This window comes from Lepisosteus platostomus, chromosome 20 (genome assembly GCF_059453375.1).
Source record: "Lepisosteus platostomus isolate fLepPlt1 chromosome 20, fLepPlt1.hap1, whole genome shotgun sequence".
Classification (NCBI taxonomy): domain Eukaryota; kingdom Metazoa; phylum Chordata; class Actinopteri; order Semionotiformes; family Lepisosteidae; genus Lepisosteus; species Lepisosteus platostomus.
The window spans coordinates 8,045,688-8,063,416 of NC_142630.1; the positions used below are offsets into that span (position 1 = coordinate 8,045,688).

At 38.5% G+C, this 17,729-nt stretch overlaps 1 protein-coding gene across 7 annotated transcripts in view; it reads right to left on the reverse strand.

Annotated features, from left to right (window-relative positions):
• Window positions 1–17,729, reverse strand: part of usp10 (ubiquitin specific peptidase 10) — a 32,511-nt gene continuing 14,782 nt past the window's right edge. For 4 of the 7 annotated variants that reach the window (XM_088613947.1, XM_088613944.1, XM_088613946.1 and 1 more), the window contains 10 exons: window positions 14,782–14,873; window positions 13,574–13,683; window positions 12,946–13,004; window positions 12,744–12,847; window positions 12,141–12,240; window positions 11,716–11,896; window positions 9,889–10,093; window positions 7,959–8,103; window positions 5,987–6,052; window positions 1–3,789 (listed from right to left, as the gene is read on the reverse strand). In XM_088613947.1, coding sequence (XP_088470073.1) covers window positions 3,602–3,789; window positions 5,987–6,052; window positions 7,959–8,103; window positions 9,889–10,093; window positions 11,716–11,896; window positions 12,141–12,240; window positions 12,744–12,847; window positions 12,946–13,004; window positions 13,574–13,683; window positions 14,782–14,873 — 1,250 coding nt within the window. In that variant the 3' untranslated portion in view covers window positions 1–3,601. The remainder of the gene's footprint in view (window positions 3,790–5,986; window positions 6,053–7,958; window positions 8,104–9,888; window positions 10,094–11,715; window positions 11,897–12,140; window positions 12,241–12,743; window positions 12,848–12,945; window positions 13,005–13,573; window positions 13,684–14,781; window positions 14,874–17,729) is intronic. The other 3 variants (XM_088613948.1, XM_088613949.1, XM_088613945.1) reach the window with 1 other exon arrangement.

Genomic DNA, 17,729 nt, shown 5'->3' on the forward strand with positions numbered 1-17,729 from the left:
TTCTGAAAAATATTTCACAAGTTTTAATAGGCATTGCCAATAACAGGGCAAGTTACAGAAACTCTTAGGATTGGGTAAACTTGGCATAGCTGACGAAGTTTTACAGGGTCTAGGGCAGCTAAAAACTAATAAATCACCAGGTCCTGATATCTTCCCTTAGATATTGCTGAAGCAGTACTCACAGTCTGGAGAGTTGCATTAATAACACAGAAATGAACAACGCACCAAATAAGGCAGGTATACTCTGGACCAGATTTACTCGTGTCACAGGTCAGGTTTTGGAAATAAGAGCTAAATATAACACTAAGAAAACAAAGGCATTCTAGGAGATGGTCTAGGTGGATTTAGAAAGAGAAGGTCCTGTCACATCCCAAGGTTCAGCTCTGTGATCGCGGGTGTAAGGCTGGGTTACATCATTAAAAAAAATGGAACTGGGAATGGGAATTCTCAGGCTGTGGCATACTACTGGCCGAGACCTGTAAAAGGTAGGGTGGGAATAGTCAGGCAGGACTTTAACCTCTCTATGACACAGCAAACTCTACTGCATCTTGGCCAGAATCTAGCAGGCTTGCAAGATTGTCAATTTATTTTTTAGTACGTGTTCAGAAAATGCTTAAAGGGGTGGGTCAGTGGAGTGTCTATCTCTACACTTCTAATTCTCTTACGTTTGCAGGGTTTCCATCTGTGAGCCTAACTTTGGAAAAACAATTAGCCGTTATAAACATTTGAGTATAACAAAGGAAACTGAGTTTTAATGCAAAAAAAGGTCATCTTCAGTTAACTTACTGGAATTCTTCTAACAAGAAACACAGGAGATAGCTCTAATGCTTGTGACACTATTTAGAATTCTAAAAATGTTCTGATAAGGTCCCTCATTAAAGACTGATTATCGAATTGTTAAAGGAAAAAAGCCTAAGGTAAAATGCACATGCACAGAAAACCAATTAAACACAAAACATTTCATCTTCAGGGTCAGACCCCACGTTTGTGTAGATGTAAGAAGTGGTGTGCCATAGGTATCCATTTAAGGCCCTTTGCCCTTTCTGATCTACACGGTTTTATATTCTGAATATAAAGTTAGCAAACCAGTTAACTTTATAATGACAAAATTGGAGAGTGGCAAACAAAATGAGTCAAGGGAATCAAAAAGTACATCAAGAGTCATGAACTGGGCATGAAATCAACATTGATAAGTGCAACATGACCCACACTAGTAGGAGCAATTTGCCATAAATATTGAAGGGAAGATTCTCAGCTGCAGAAAAACTCCCAGATCCCATTCACACGTAGATTATTCTATGAGATTAAAACTGGGGGAAGAAACAAAAAGCAAATGATGCTTGGGTATGTCAAGAAGCTAGGTATTTAAAACCAATAAGGTAATGCTTAAGATGTACGATGCACTAGTAAGGTTTCACTTAGAATGTTGTTTTCAATTTTGATCACCATACAACAGAAAAGATGCATCCTCAAGAGTTCAAAGAAGAGCAACCAGAATAGGAAACACTTCTTTGCACAGAGCTGTGGGCATCCGGAAAAGCTGCTGAGGCCTCAAATTTTGGGATAATTTAAAAATGATTTTAACTTCGTAAACTACCAACCAAGAAACACTGGCTAAGTGACCTCCTCAAACCTTTGTTGCAAGAAAAACAGTAGCGTTGAAATTATGCAGATCATTACTCTCACAAAGGACCTGTTGCCAGAAGTTCACGTGCCTCGCTTTATTTGCCCAGTAGGTGATCTTGTGACCAATGTCATTGCTGATTGCTAGGGACATGCATGAACACCCTGAAATACTTAACAATATTGACCACAAAGCAACATTACCGTATTTAAGAATATATAATCAGCAAAGAGACATAATGACATGTATTCTGAATATTTTAAGTTGATTAGTTAAATTGCGATTTGTCCCTTTTGTTACAACAATCCAGCATAGACTTAGCCCAAGCACAATTATGGCAGAAAACAAAAGCATGTAAACACTATTTTGGTATTAAGAAAGGTGTGAGGTGTTGAAAAGATTAAATATGATCAACATCAATATACTTGTACAATTTTATTCGTTGTTGTGCTTACCTTGGGTAAAATCTAAATTATACCAAATCTGAAGTAAAAGGTGAAAAAATATTGGTAAACACAAGCTTATACAATTGGGCAAAACTCACTGGACATCATGAAGCATTTAAAATCGACTTAAATTCAAATCAACACAATCAATGAATAAGGAAGGTCTCAGGAACACAAGGAAACAGATTTCAAGAGCTCTTTTGACACCATGGAAAGTTTTAAGAGCACAGCCATGCAGTCGACATTGCACTGCTGCATACGTGTTCCCAAAGTCCAAGTGTCTCCGTCTCATCCAGAAGCACGCCTCATGTTATTGATGCCAATCAACCGTCAAGCATACTGGTGTGGCCGACAGTGACTTCTTCCTCACCCTGCAAATCCCCAATTGAATGGTAAGTCAGCCTTCACCAGGTGTACACCTCCACACCAAACAGAAAACCTTTACATCCTTTCTATGACCTTTTCATGAGTTGGGTGAGAAGTCTGGAAATTTACCTGCACACAGAGGTCAATACCGGGGACCTGTGTGTGCAGGTAAATCTTTAGAATGTTGAGGGATAAAGAGGAGGAGGAGGGAGGAAAAAAGTCAACAAAGCCAGACAATGTAATGGAATATTTCAATCTTCATTGGTTTTTCTCCAGCTTGTGTACACAGTATTATCAGAGCTCCCCAGGGAGTGGGATAAAGTGACCATCACCCAGCTTTTAACTTTTAACATTGTTAACTGCAAAATAATGTGCTTCGGCACATCCACATTTATCTTTATTTACGTGCACATAAGCCTTTAACCCTAAAGCGCATTTTTAATGTTTAGATTCTTTTTCTAACTCTATACCCAGAAACCACACAGCAGGGTTCCCTCAAACAAAGAAGCATTTTTTCAGCACATGGTAACGTCTGTCTCCTCTATCAATGGCTCAAATGTTACCTAGATTAAAAAGCTTAAAGAGGAGAAGGTGAGGAAAGGAGAAAGTGATGGTGACAAAAAGAAGCAACTTCTCTGGAGTTAGGAAACAAAGCTCTCAGATATTCATACGTTAAGATCTATACAATGTTGTTGCTGGTGCAAGGTTCTTTTGCACTAGGCAAACTGAACAGGCGGAGGCTGCAAAACTGATTTAACTGTCAACTCCCCTTGCTAAAAGGCAAAATTTGCCTTTCTGCTTAAAAAATAAAAAAATAAAACTTTCACCAGTCCCACAACTGTAGCCTCAACTGTTAATGTTGACATTTCTTGTGAACACGATGTTCCCAGAGTTCATGAGGCTAGGGATAAAAGGATAGATCTCACGTCCTTGGCGTCCATCAATCCCCTATCCGATGGTTTCTGTTCTTCCCGCATTTAAAACCCACCGCTGAACAGACAAAACTAAGCCGTCTCTGCAATGTATTTCAGCCTGTTTTTTTTTCCCCCCAAAAAAGAAAAATAAAGGAGATGTTGGAAAAGCCGGCTCTCGGGGAAAAGCAAAGGAAGGGCAGGGGGGAGGAAGAGAAGTCGGGCAGTGTTCTTGAGAAGGTGGCGTGTGATCTCTACAGCAGGTCAACGCGGCGGTAGTACAGCAGGTAGGCCGTGCGCTCCGCAGTCGGCTTCGTCACGAAGAACTGGTTGATCACTTTCACTGCCTGGTCATCAATGCGCAGCCAGCCATTAAGACCAATATGGAAGACGTCCGTGGTGTAGTGGCCGCCCGTAGCACTGTTCCCATGGTGATAAACAACTGCAAGGAAGACAAAGATAACTCAAGCAAAAAGCACATTGGAACTTTAATGGTTGACAACCATTCACTCTGATGAAGTTCAACCCAGTGTAATTATGAAAAGGCTATACTACAGATTACTTCCAAGCTATCTAATGGAGTGGATTTCACATCGAACCTGGAATATTTTATTTTTCTGTGTTAATATCCCTGGAGGTTTACAAAATACAGCTTTAAAACCGAAATTTACCTCAATGTGCGTTTGCTAAAGCACAAGAAAAACGTATATTACGCTTTCAGTGTCTGAAAAGGGATCCTTTTCTGCTGCTCAAAAAATAATACCACTGAGTAACATTAAAATAAGCTTAGTTTTGGTTCTGTGTGCTAAAAGCAGACAAGGCACTCTTGCCACGTACAGCAGTAATGTGTGCTCATTACAGCAGAGCTATTGAACACACTGAACAGCCACAGTTGAGTTCAACAGTACATACTGCTGACACTGGGACAGGAGGTCCTGTCGTCAATAAATCTTCAATATTAACAGTCTTTTACTTCAAACCTACTAGAAATATTTTCACCTCAATGTAGCAAGTAGTCTAGCACAAGTGTATCAATAAGCTTATTTTCATGTGACTACGTAGCTCTGTAAGTCTATAAAGGAATCAATACTTCCACATGCCCACCTCACTCTAATACTGGGAGAGAATTACTCACCAATTATTTGCTACTTGATAGGTAATAACTAATGACTTACAAAAGTACAACCAACACCAAGTATTCCAAAAGCATAAATGACAAATCTGCATGTTACTGTCACCATTAAAAATGTGCAATTCTGAGAAAAGGAAACCAGTGCAAATCTGCACAAAAAAGTGAAGTGGTTAATCGCTTACTAAAGGACAAATGTAGCACCGACATATGTTCTGAATTGCTTCGAACATCCTAGATTTCTTTACCAGAACAAAGTAATTAGAGATGGCATCTCTCAGAGATGAACGGGAGACTCTCTTTGTTTCCACCAAAACAAACCCCACTCCAATTAGATTTGTAGTTTGGAAAGAATGATGCGGTTAGGCTTAGATAAGACTTTTCTTAAACTATAAACACAGGAGCAAAATGTGGAGCAATTATGGTAACGGTGTTGAGAACTAAGTACAGTGTGTGACACGCAGTATTAAAAAACGCTTTCAAAACTACTAATTGTTATAAGCACTAGATTCTTAAACTAAATGCTGATTGTAATACTTTCCCCATAGTGAATAAAAGTTCCAAGACCAATCAAGGGCTAAATAAAATTTGCTGTTGGCTGAAGCTCTTGGAAAAATGTATTGGATTGTTACAGTTTCCAATGGATACCATACCGTCAATATTCCCAAAAGAGACTTTTGTTCAAAAAGGAACCAAGATAATTCAGTCCTCAAGATAGCTGGACGAAGAAAATTCAGATGTGGTGTATTGAATGTGGTACATATGCAGTTTCATACTGGATTACAATCACATGCAATCACGCAACAGTCTTTTTATTTCTTGGTTTCTTTGAACATTGAACTCCATTTTTTAATCTGCACTCTAGTATGTGCAACCATGTCATTAGCTAGAAAAGCATTTACATTTAATCAAGGTTGTGTAATCTGGATGAAACTAGGTTTTGGCAACTCGAGTTAGCCTTCCAAACTTCAAACATGAATCTCCATGTTTATGGAGTGAAATATTTATAATTGTGACAAATACAACACCAAAGTATTTCCTTAAAGTATTGAACAACTTCTTCCAAGATTCAGAAACATCAGATAATACCTGATTTGCTGAACTGGAAGAAATATTTGAAAGTCCTGCAGCACTAAAAATTATTTCGTATTCTTAAAGGGTGAAATAACTGAACAAAGATGGGTAACACCCATTCTTTTCTACAAAAGAATCCACACCGTACAAAGTGGGAAAACCAAAAATTCACATTGGACTTCTAGTAGTTGCAACAGATATGCGAAAGAACTATCACCGTGCATTTGACTAGCATTCTATAAAGTCTGATATTAGGACTGCTCCATTTTATGGTGGCAGCTCTTCATACCAACCTGTTATGTTTAGCTAGGAAGGCTGATTAAGCTCAAAATGTGAAACATTCAAATACCAGAACAAAAACAATGTTCAAGCATTTTTTTCCAGGACGGGAAGCTTTGGTCTAAGAATTGTTTAGACACATAAAAACATACTGTACCTGCAAAGAGCCTGTATGTTCTTTGGCCTTTGAAAATTTTGCCGCGGACCCCTGGTGAAAGGAGGTCTGAAAAGGTAACAGAAGTAAAACTTAAATGCTAGAAACCTACTAAAGGTATGAAGTCTTCAAAGGAAGTCTGGACCTATAAGGTTCACAACCTTGCACAGGCAAAAACGCAATCAATACAAAATGCAAAAAAGATACAAACGTGGCATTACAATTAGTGCTGAGGTTCTCAGGGCAGCGTGAAATCACAGGGAAAAGTGGCCAGGGAGACGTTCAATTTTCAAATAAACAAGCATACCATGCTTGAAATTATTTAGCATAGTAGCATAAGCAGGAACAGTTTGCTGTACAAGAAACAGATACCTGGAGAATTACCTAGGGACAGGTTGAGTTTTACATTCATGTGTTTGAGCCTAGGTCATATCACGCCACTAGCCGACCACATCTGGCTAAGTACCACTATTCGTGGAACCCTGGCCACTTTATCAAACCAAGAAGCAAACAATGCTGATGTTTTTCTGAAGTTTTTTCTGAAAGCTCATATATTTCAAAACAAGAAATGCCAAAACCTGAAAATTGAAATATCAATAGCCTGGGAAAATGCTTAACAACCCTTAAATCCTGGGACAAAATATTAGGGTTAGTAGGAACAAGTAAAGGTTTATACCATGCTGAAGAGAGAAGAAACAACGTTTCAGCTGTGGGAGTCTTCTTCAGGTGTCTGACATGGGGACACCCGAAGAAGACTCCACAGCTGAAAATGTTTCTTTTCTTCTCTTTTCAGCATGGAATAAACCTTTACTTGTTCCTTTGCAGCCTAAGCATGCTGACACAGCTCCTTATTTGAACTATTAGGGTTAGTGCCTGCTATTCAAAGTTACATATTCAAAGACATTGAACACAACGAGCATAGCAGCATATTCTGCATTCTGGCAGAGTGACCCAAAAGGCAAGAGGAACTACAAAGGGACTAACACCATATAAGTATTTCCAAGCAATAGTGTTCACAATCTGTCAGCTGTAAACAGCCTTATACTGTAAACATGGGCAAAAACAAGATTAAAATGTACTTTTGTACACACACTGAATTACACATCATTCTGTAGAGACATGCTATTAATAGCTGAAGATTTTGCATAATGTTTCCTCTGCAGAGAAAAGGGTGTCCTAAGCCACATCAATCAATTTTGGCTTACTGGCTGCGATAATGGTCACTTATGTGCAAGAATCTGATGGAAGCTGATGATACACCACATACAGTTTAGTGGTTTCATCTTGGACTTGACTGACTGGACATGGGGGGGAGGCACATTATTTTGTCAGTTAATTGTCAAGAATGTCTTTAAAACAGGCTACATCACCAATCATCTCAGTTACTTTTACTGTACATTAACCCCTTACTATACGAGGAACTGCTATCCGAATTTGTTTATACACCATAGTAATTCCTGTTTATTAATTTAACAAGACTTTCACTATTACAAGCTGGCTTTATTTTCTAGCATTCTTCCAGAAAAGGAATTTATTTTATTCCATTGTAGTTTTAAATAAAGGCCTGTGTGTGTTAAGTGCATATAGCAAAGAATAACACCTAATGTGTACATATTTGCTCATGACTATAACATCATGTACCATAAATGAACCAGAGTGTTTTCCTATTGTTCAAGCATCAGCTAATGCTTTTAAGCATGATACGTCAATAACTAACCATGTTTAACAATTAAACCATTAAATGATGTTATTGTTTACTTAGGTACCAGTCTGTATTATATTAAGGACAAATTTGGATGTCTAAGGAAACATTTTAGAGTTCTGCCACCAATTAGATTATAACTGAACTAATGGGCATTTTATTTCTGTTACACGAGTTTTCACCTAACTAGCAGTTTTCGAGAAACGAATTAAGCTTGTAGAACAAGGAGGTTCCACAATAAGCTGAAAGGTGAAGGATATGTCAATCGAATACCTTTACTGATTTCCAGGTCTACGGGGTACTCAATGTTCTTCACCAGCTTCTGGCACCCCCCCGTTTTCTCATAAACAAATCTTTTGAGATGCAGGACCAACACAGGTGGAAGTTCTTCCAAAGTCACTCTCCGGCTGATCTCAATCTAAAGGGGGAGAAAAAAAAAGTATTTCCTATTTGCTTATGCTCCTAAAGCACATTCCAGTTTCTTAAAATTATAATGCAGATAAACGGTTTGAATTTCAGCCTTCGGCTTGACACTGAACTTGAGGAAGCAATGACAAAAACAAACATGCAGTTCTGCTTCCAATGCTGCTATCGCAATTCAGCGCTTCACCTCAAAGTCCTCCCACCTCCTCGCAGTTAAATTAACAAAGCAGACTTCCGTGCTTCTAAAGCAGTTCACAAACACAAGCTGCAGCTAACCTGGGGCCGCCTTACAAATATAAAATTTAATCTGCAATTTGTCTAAAAGAAGAATAAAGCATGAAACTCAATTCATTTAATTTCCAATCACCTGCTCTATGGCAAACTAATCTGCCCACTCATTGTGGTACTAATCTTTTGCTACAAGCTCTATAATGACCTACAGGTGCATCAGCACCAACTGAAGGAGAGTCAACTCTCGCAGAGATGACAAGCCTGCAGAGGCACTTGGGACAAATCACAAATGATAGAGCTTTGCCAAGAGTCCATCTGGCATCTGCGCTTGGGGAATCCTGGTCCCAGTCGGCTAGCGACGTGTCAGGCTCAAAACACCGGAAGCCCACGAAACCCCATTGTGCGAGGCCCTCCTGCTAGCAGTTGTGTAAACTTTAATACAACTTCATTAGAAGCATTCAAGAAACCATCAAAAATGCTCAATTTAATTTAAACCAGATGCAACCACAATCTTGCAAAACAGCAAAATCGTTCTATTGCCAGATTTTTAATTAAATATTTGATACGAAAAAAATCTCAGGAAAATAAAGATGGAAGCAAAAAAACAGTGTAAGGACCACAGAAAAATGTGCAGCTGGCCTCCAGATGTTTCCCTTATTTATTAACAGTTTTCCATGCTCCAATGACAGATTGAAAATGTACCCCAGACTGAGCTCTGCTGGCAACCTTATTTTTTCTTACTATGAGGTCACAAAACACATACACACAATTCTAAAGGATTTGCCATCCACACCTCTTTTCCTAGAAGGGTTTAAGTACAATAAGGCGCACGGCTGGGAAAAAAATTGAGAAGTTCCAAGACAAATATCTGTTTCCAATTTCTGGAACGAATAGGCTTTGAAAAAAAGTTCAATTGAACTTCAGGTTAAGATCAGAAAATACACTGTAGAAAATTTAAAAAATGCATTATGCAGAAAAAGATGGTACACGAAATGTGAACAAAAGGGGATTCTTATGGTTCATACATGCTCAAGTGTTTCAGCAATTCCCTGATCCTAGTAAAGGATGGGTAAATTGAACACTTACCAGATACAGTAATCCCTTGCTATATGAGCAACCGCTATGCAAGTTTGTGTATGAGATGTAGCAATTCCTGGTTTTTCATCTAACAACCAGATTTAGCACTTACAAGCTGGGCTTTTGGGAGGCACTGCCAATAATTAATCATGAGCCATTCTGTGCCATTCTGTGCTGTTTAAAGGTGAAGTCTGGGCATTTGAGAGAACATTCCCGAGTTTCTGAATCAGAGATTATAAATTGGAAGTAATGGGAATTTAATTTCCGTTAGACGGGTTTTCAAATTACGAGCGGTTTTCAAGGAACAAATTAAAACTGCATGACAAGGTATCACCGTATTACATTCCCCATTTCACAAAGAAATAAACACTTTAATATGATCAGAAACATGCACTTAAAACAAAAGGGCAAACAACATCACCCCTTCCCCATATGCAAACTGTACTTAGATCTCAGAAAGGGAATCACACACCCCTGCTGGAGCGAGGGGGAAAGAGATCCTGATCCCCACCTCCTGCTTGGTTTTAGTGGTGTATCCCTGAACGGATTCGCGTGCCACCAAGGTCTCCAGGGCCTCCTGCACAGTGCGGATCTTTTCAGACTGGATGTCCAGCTGTAGAGAAAAGAAAGGCTGCAGCGTCGCCGACTCCTTCGAGCTCTGCTGGTAGACCACCGACCTAAAGGACAGAACAAGCCTTCTGCATTCACTGATGAGAGGGTGAGGACAGAAACTCGCTAACAAGCCTAGGTTTTGCCACTAGAACACACACCAAATAGCAAAGAGCACAGGGACGGCCTGAAGAAGGGGACCGACCTCCCCTAGATACAGCTTTTAGGCAATGCTCAGTGAAAGAACAAGAACTTTATTCTCTGAAAACTCAGATTCATTAAAAAAAGACCCCCCAGAGCTGCACGGGAATAAAACAGCCTTGAACTGCCAGCCAAGCTAATTACTTGCAATCACCAGAATGAGATGCAATGTTGCGGAAATTGAGAAAGGATAAACCTATCCAACTTTTCAGTTTTGTGGTATAAATTTAAAACAATGAGTAATTACACAAGGCATGATGGTGGTTTTTCAAAGAATTAATTTAGCAATCCACAGAAGCAGTAGTTATCCCAGCCTAACCGGTTTTGTGATACTCCATACCAATTGTTTTCAATTTTAGCCTTTTCATTAGTCTGGCTCAAGACCACTATGCTGTGAGGCCTACTGAATTGCAAATAGCTAAGTTCCGCGATACATCCATATTAATCCAGAGCAAAGGTCCTGTGAATCTGAATGTCGTTGCTGTCTTTTCTTTCCAACATATTAATGGCATAGTGTCATAAGATTACAATGTTTAAATCCAATTTACAGAAGATATGTGTAACACAGGGAGCGGATGCACATGACTCAACATACGGAAATTCAACTTTACATAAAAATCCCATGGGTCCTATAATGAAATTCTAGTAATGGAACGTTTACATGAGATGCATAAAAAGCAATGTATAGAGATCCTTGGCACGAAGGACGTGTAACATGGTCACCTCCAGCACCTACCAGGACTCCCACTTTAAGCTTGGTCTGGCTTTCTTTTCACAGACATGGGGAGACCTCTGCATGTCACCCCACACTTTTTTTTTAGGACAATTGTTAGCAACCCAGACTGCAATCATGGCAGTGAAGCAACCAAGTAATTTTATTAGATTTACTGTGCATCTAAAATTTATGAACAGTACAGTGAAGGGTAATGAAACGTGAAGTATACATTTGATAAAAGGAAATTCTCCAATGCTTAATGTATTTAACATTTTTTGTAAAAGTATGCTACATTTGGTGTTTAGTTATTCTAATAATGGAGTTATAAAATGTTTTTATTTAGAAATATCATGAATGGCAATTGTGCTCACACCACAGCTAAGAAGGGGTTGCTTTAGGCTGGTGTAAAATTGGGGTTACGTAAAGCGCTGTGGAATGGAACCCTCACCTAAATCTGGGAATGGGCATGCTATTAGAATCAAATTAAATCTGAAAGTAGTCAAACAATGTACTGACCAATGAACTTGATCACAGGTTTTCTTTTCAATTTTATTATAAACATGTGCTTCGTTTAGAAAAACATTAGTTCTTGAATGTCCCTTTGTGTATCGGCATCCATTTAGGTTTCTACACTTTCAGATCTTTTTTGCAAAACCTGAAGTCTGCCACACTGAGATGACTTCCAGGAGTATTAGAGACTCAGCAGGACACTTAAACGCTTAGACTTAAACACTAAACCATGCAACCGCATACTCCATCTGCCTTTTCTTTTACCTGATGTGTCCTCCGAATATGTCAGTTATGGGAGTGCGAATGAAGTCTGCATGGCGTGTCACTGAGCTCTTGTTTCGGGGTCCAACTTGTTCCCATTCGTCTTCGCTGCCATTTTCCTCCTTCTCTGCGTTTTCCTCTTCAGCTCCTAGCTGGGGCTCTGGGCCATTTATTGTGGAAACTTCTGTTCACAAGCATCAAAAGCATCCATAGTAGTCAAAATGAAACTTCAAACCTCAACTATGACTGTATTGTGCAATCAACTTAAAAATTCTGCAGCAGCTTGCGTCAATGCTACAAGTGGGCAAGCACGAGAACACTGTGAGAAATGCTAGGCACAACTTCACAAATCAACAGCAGTCACATTTTGTGCTCTTACCAAGTGGGCTCTACTATACTTGTGAAAGAAAAAAAAGGCAATTACTTACTTTCCTCTTGTGGTCCAATTAGCTTTTTCAGGGCCAGCATTTCCTCATGTAGTCCATTCAAGATAAAGCCCAGGTACTCCTCCGCATCCTCCTGACGACCCTGAGGAACACGCAAGATAAAGAACATCTTAATTAGATTAATGACTGCAGACTTTCCGGGATTAAGCAAGACAGCTACTGGAATAATAAAGGGCAAAGCTGGTATACTTTACTTGCACATACTTTCACCCAGCAGGTACAGACAGAACTCATCTGCACGGACAGGTAAGTCCTCTAAATGTGCTAAGACAGTGTGTGAAATCCCAATGGAACACAAGAATGGGAGCGTTGCGGTATGTGATGTGGTTTCAAATCCCAGAGTTGCATGGTTTTAAATACCAGAGTTGATTAAAAAGTACCAACTACTGATGTAGACATACAACATGAAAGCTTGGCTATAGTCCCACTATGTTATAGGTATTGAGATCTGTCCAGGAAGCATGCCCTCCAGTGAAAAATACATAACCAATATAAAACATCATAGCTGATTTCAAAATCTTCAGCATAACATGAAAAACCATGGTATGCTGCCTTAAGAGACTTATGAAATGCTCAATCACTTACCTTCTCTGAGAGACTAGACTTTATGACTGTGAGTAGTCTGTAGATATAAGTGGGTTCAAAAGGAGCTCCTGGTCGAATGTCTTTCATTATTTTCTCTCCAGCTGCTACAATACATAAAAACACAAAACAAACATCAAAGACACTACCTAATTATCAGCGACAAGTAATAGAAATATATGAAATTAGTAATTCAAGGACCTACCTTGTTGCTTTGCCTTAGAAGGGACAGGCATATTACTGAACTCATTCACAAGATGGACACTGCAATATAAATTGTAGTCTTAATAAGACAAATTTCAGACTGTTGCTCTCTGTAGTTTTAAAACATTCCTACAGGCACCATAGGCTCTTTTTAATAAATTATTAAGTTTAAGATGGTCTTGTTAAAGACCTGCTGAAAAATGCCAACATTCACCCATGTCTCGGAAGCTATAGCATACCACTTCTGGCTCGTTTGTCCTTATTAAACAATACTCAGGGCAAAAAGGTGACAATATGTATGTAGTACCTCCATTAAAGTTTGTTTTGGAGCTATCACAAACAATTTTAAAACATTTAAAAAGAAGCACCTTTAAGGGCTGTACTAACGGAAAGAATTGCGCTTGAAAAAAGCTAAACTCATTCAATGTTTGCGTGCAGGCTCTAAACATTAAGTGGTGCAGCAGGAAGGACCAAAATCTTGGCAAATAACGTCAAGGGAACCTCCAATCATTTTGGACACCAAAAGTAAAACTAAAGATACACATTTCAAGCTTGCTTTGTTTGACATTACAACTCCACACCAATCTTTATCATGATCAAACATGAAAACTGGAACATTCAGTACTTACAAGTTGTCAATCATGGGAGTGGAGCTGCAGGGCCGCTGTGTCTCACTGAACATGGGAATGGACTTCATCAGGTGATACATTGGTGGGCAAGCAATTAGAGCTTGCAGTGTCTTAGGGATAGAACGTCACAGAAAAACAACTCGAGAGCTGTCAACATCCCTGCCAAGCACCATAAAAATGCCACTGGCATGACAATTAATCCATCAACTACTTGAACACCCAGTGTTAAACATCACATATGAGCTTTGTGTTAAATAACTTATCTAATACAAAGGAAATGTCTTCAGAAAGCACTTGAAATGACTTGCACCTTGAGTAAGCTCCTGAAAAGACCTTTAAACTCTTGCTGAGCTATTTTAGTTCATGCTGGGTTTACTTTTCCTAAATGCAGACAAATGCCAAAAGCATCCAGGAAACGCTGCAAAAACAACTGACCATAGAATTGCCAAGTTAATGCAAAAAGTATTAATATTCTGGGTCAGCTGTATTGTGAAAAGATTTAGAAAAGGTGAAATATACAAAGTCAAGATCTAAACAAACCTGCAAGACTCCTGTCCTAAGCTGTATTGTCTGTCCAGTTACAAAAGTACTCAATAACAAATATAAAATTCAAGAAGCCGTCATGACAAACAGCAGCTGCCAAAGACACTAGCTTTGAAGATCAGTCAGTGGTCACTGACATCCAAGCGACCAATCAACCAACACATGTGACAGATACACCCTTGAGGTCCTGCCATCAGCTGCCCACACATACAAAAGTAACAGAAGCTGGTCCGTACAGGTTGTGTAATGAAAGAGTTAAAAGAATTTCAGTTAAATGGAATTGAGTAATAATCTGTAATACTGTTGTGAAATATTATCTGGTCTCTAGACTGGGACACCTGCTCCCCCTCAAGGTATAGAGTTCATTTCCTATATAGTTCAAACTCATGACAGAAACAGAAAAAACTGCAAGTAATCCTAGTTGGCAAATGAAAAAGTTTGCTTAATGTTTTTGATGACATTTTTGCTGTACTCTAACTGTACTATTAAGGTATTATTCACTTCAACATGAACTTTAATTCCAACCTGAGTCACGATGGAACAACTATTCTAGTATCGGACCTTGAAGCTGTCTAGAGTTTAATTGCAAAAAACGAATACCACCCATATGTCAAACCACATGTCAAACCACAATCTTGTGAGTGAAGAAACAGATAAAAGGATACAGCGTTGATATAGCACCAATTCCCCTTGTTGATCAGTCCTCTGGGTTGCAAAGACACTGGTTTGTGTATCAACTTGACATTCTCTATCATTTCTGAGGATGTGAAGAAATACAACAATGAAGTTGAGTTTCCCTCCTATTTACACTGAGAATAACATTAATATTTTTATGCTATACAGAACAGAGCACAAGAGTTCCCAAACAATATAATTTAGAAACCAAAGTCACAAAGGTAAATCCTATGAGTAAAACACAAAGGTCCTAAAAGTTATTACGAACATCTCTTTAGTTATTCCTTTCTTGTGCAACAGTCCATGCTAGTACATACATTTGCATGTTTTACTTTGTTAAACCTACACATTAGGAAACATGATTAATACAAAAAGGACAACATACAGAGAAAACACAAATAGCAAAGTCAATCTGTAATACATTTTCTCTATGGTACACAGCTTGCTTTAATGGACCACACATCACAATTGAAGCATCACCCAAAGTTATAGGACTTTGTCAAAATCATTTTAACCTTGGTGCACAGTGGTTAATTAATTAGAAATTAATTATAATATTAATAATAAACTCACTGGCCAAAATATTAGAAAGCTCCAGTGAAACAAGGTCTCATGGGCAGGTGCTGTTATGGCCGGCCTGAAGAGCATAAAAAGATGTCCTTCCACCACTTTCATTGGGGTGGGCCAAAAAAACCTCCCGATGTCAATCCTGTCTAAAACTGGTGGAAGGCACAATATACTCACATACCCTTTTCTCACCAGTTAGCCTTAAATGAAGATAGCTGGTCAGGAACAATGAGATGCAATTTGGTGACTGTCCCATTCAAGCTGCTCGTGCAGCTCACAGAAGCCCAATGCATTAGATAACGCTTTTCTGATCAGCGAGCATACAGTTGATCATTTTGTGAAAATTCCATACAAAATTGTGGCTTAATAACATTGCTATACTTAAGTGTTGCCCTTAGTTTGACATGAGAAACAAGTCCAAGAATAAAAAAAGACCATTTGTCACCTATGCACATTCAGTTATTGATACATTAAGAGAAATAATGCAATCGCAGCAGATGCTAACTTGGGGCAACCATAACATTAAAATCCGAACTGTCAGCAAACCCCTTATTACCAATATCTTGGCCAGGTGTAGTGACTCATGGCCTTCCAGATCATGCATCACCAACAGCGTTTTGCTACTACACCATATCAGATTAGGAAATCCTGGCAATAAGCATCCCAAACAGCATACAACTGTTTTAGACCAGCCTCGAATACAACAAGAAGGCACTGCTTTCTTGATTAGTGGGGAATCAAATCAAACCTTGGATTTGATTGGTTTGACTTTCAACAGGTTAAGTTACCTCATTACCTGTGCCCAATCAACTCCATCTATGTGACTGAGTGCTTATGTAACAAAGTTACTCGGGCATGTCATTAAAAATGAATGAATCAGTCACTCAAATCAAGTAAACAATATCCAAACTTTGTTCCTTTTTTAAATTAATAAAATAGATTTTGATGCTCACTATGCATTCCATTGTTGGATATTTGATGTTTTATTTAGAATATTTCTTGAAAATGACATGCATTTCATTATTAAACTATAAGGCCACACCCTCTGTAAGTGTGCAAAACAGATGTTTTGTTGTGGACCAAAGAGAAAATAACCAAATAAGTGTAGAATTCTTCAATTCTAGGTTGTTAAACTACTCATTTCAGCTTTCAAGTTAATCTGGCAGTCCTAACACTGACAAACTGTCGGGAACAAAAAAGGGGAGAATACAAACTGCACTTTATTTAGAAGCATCCTGAAATTAATAGGATATGATAAACTAAAAAATAACATCTTTGTTCTCTCTCCAGAAGATAAGACCTAAAAAACCTCTGGCAAGACCATACATTAAGGATGAAAATCAAATCTTCATCCAAATGAAGAGCCAATATTACCCAGGACAGACAGACTTGACAAACAGCAGGAAGCCTTCAGTTATCATTACCGCAACAAAATAACATTTTCATGCCTTTTTTAAAGAAAAACATGCAATAGAAAGTCAGTCTGCTTTGCAAAATGAAACATTTTTACAGTGTTTTCTTAAGAATTAAAATGGGCAACACTTTTTAAGCTTACTCGGAGATTTGAAAACTATATACCAACTAAATAGAAATATACCACTGCAGACAGAATTCCTAAACTTTTTGATTATAAAAACTCTTCTGTCCCCCATAGTTTAAAAAATCGGAATGCCATATTTAACCTTCGACAGATTGTGGCAGGTGCTGTGTGTGGCAACAGACTGTGGCATAAAAATGTATATGCTGATCACGGTTATTAAGACAAATTTTAAACCTAAGTAAAATTACTTCTGGCAAAATAGAGATCTGATGCACCAATGTTTTCTCTGGTGACCAAGACAAACCAAGAACTGTACAGTAAAAAACTATTCACCAAGGAAACTCAAGGTTCACAAAATATGCAAACGTATTCATCTTAAGAATTAGACTTTGGGTAAAGAGAGTCTAGATCCCTGCTTCACTTATGCTCAAGGCTTTTACCCGTTAGCAAATCACACAAAGTGGACAAAAAGGAGTTTTAGAACCAAATTAGTACTTCTCAGTAGTGTTGCTACTTAAGTAGTTTCTCAAGATATTTGCAGATAATTCACTTTTACTGCACAACTGGTGAAGGTGAAGAACAAGCTTGAAAACCATCTTAAAGATACGGAGAATTTCTGCTTGTAGGAGACAAATGCTTATAAGGGGATGGAAGCAAAGAATGTTCCACTACAAGAAAATAAAAGCAGAAAAAGAAATTACACAATGATTGTTTAGATAGTTGCATTAATCTACATAAGCAAAGCAACCATAGTGTTCAGAGGTTACAGCTTGTCTTTTGACGCCAATCAAGGTTGACAAAGTTTAACAAAAATATCTTTAACGGTAAGAA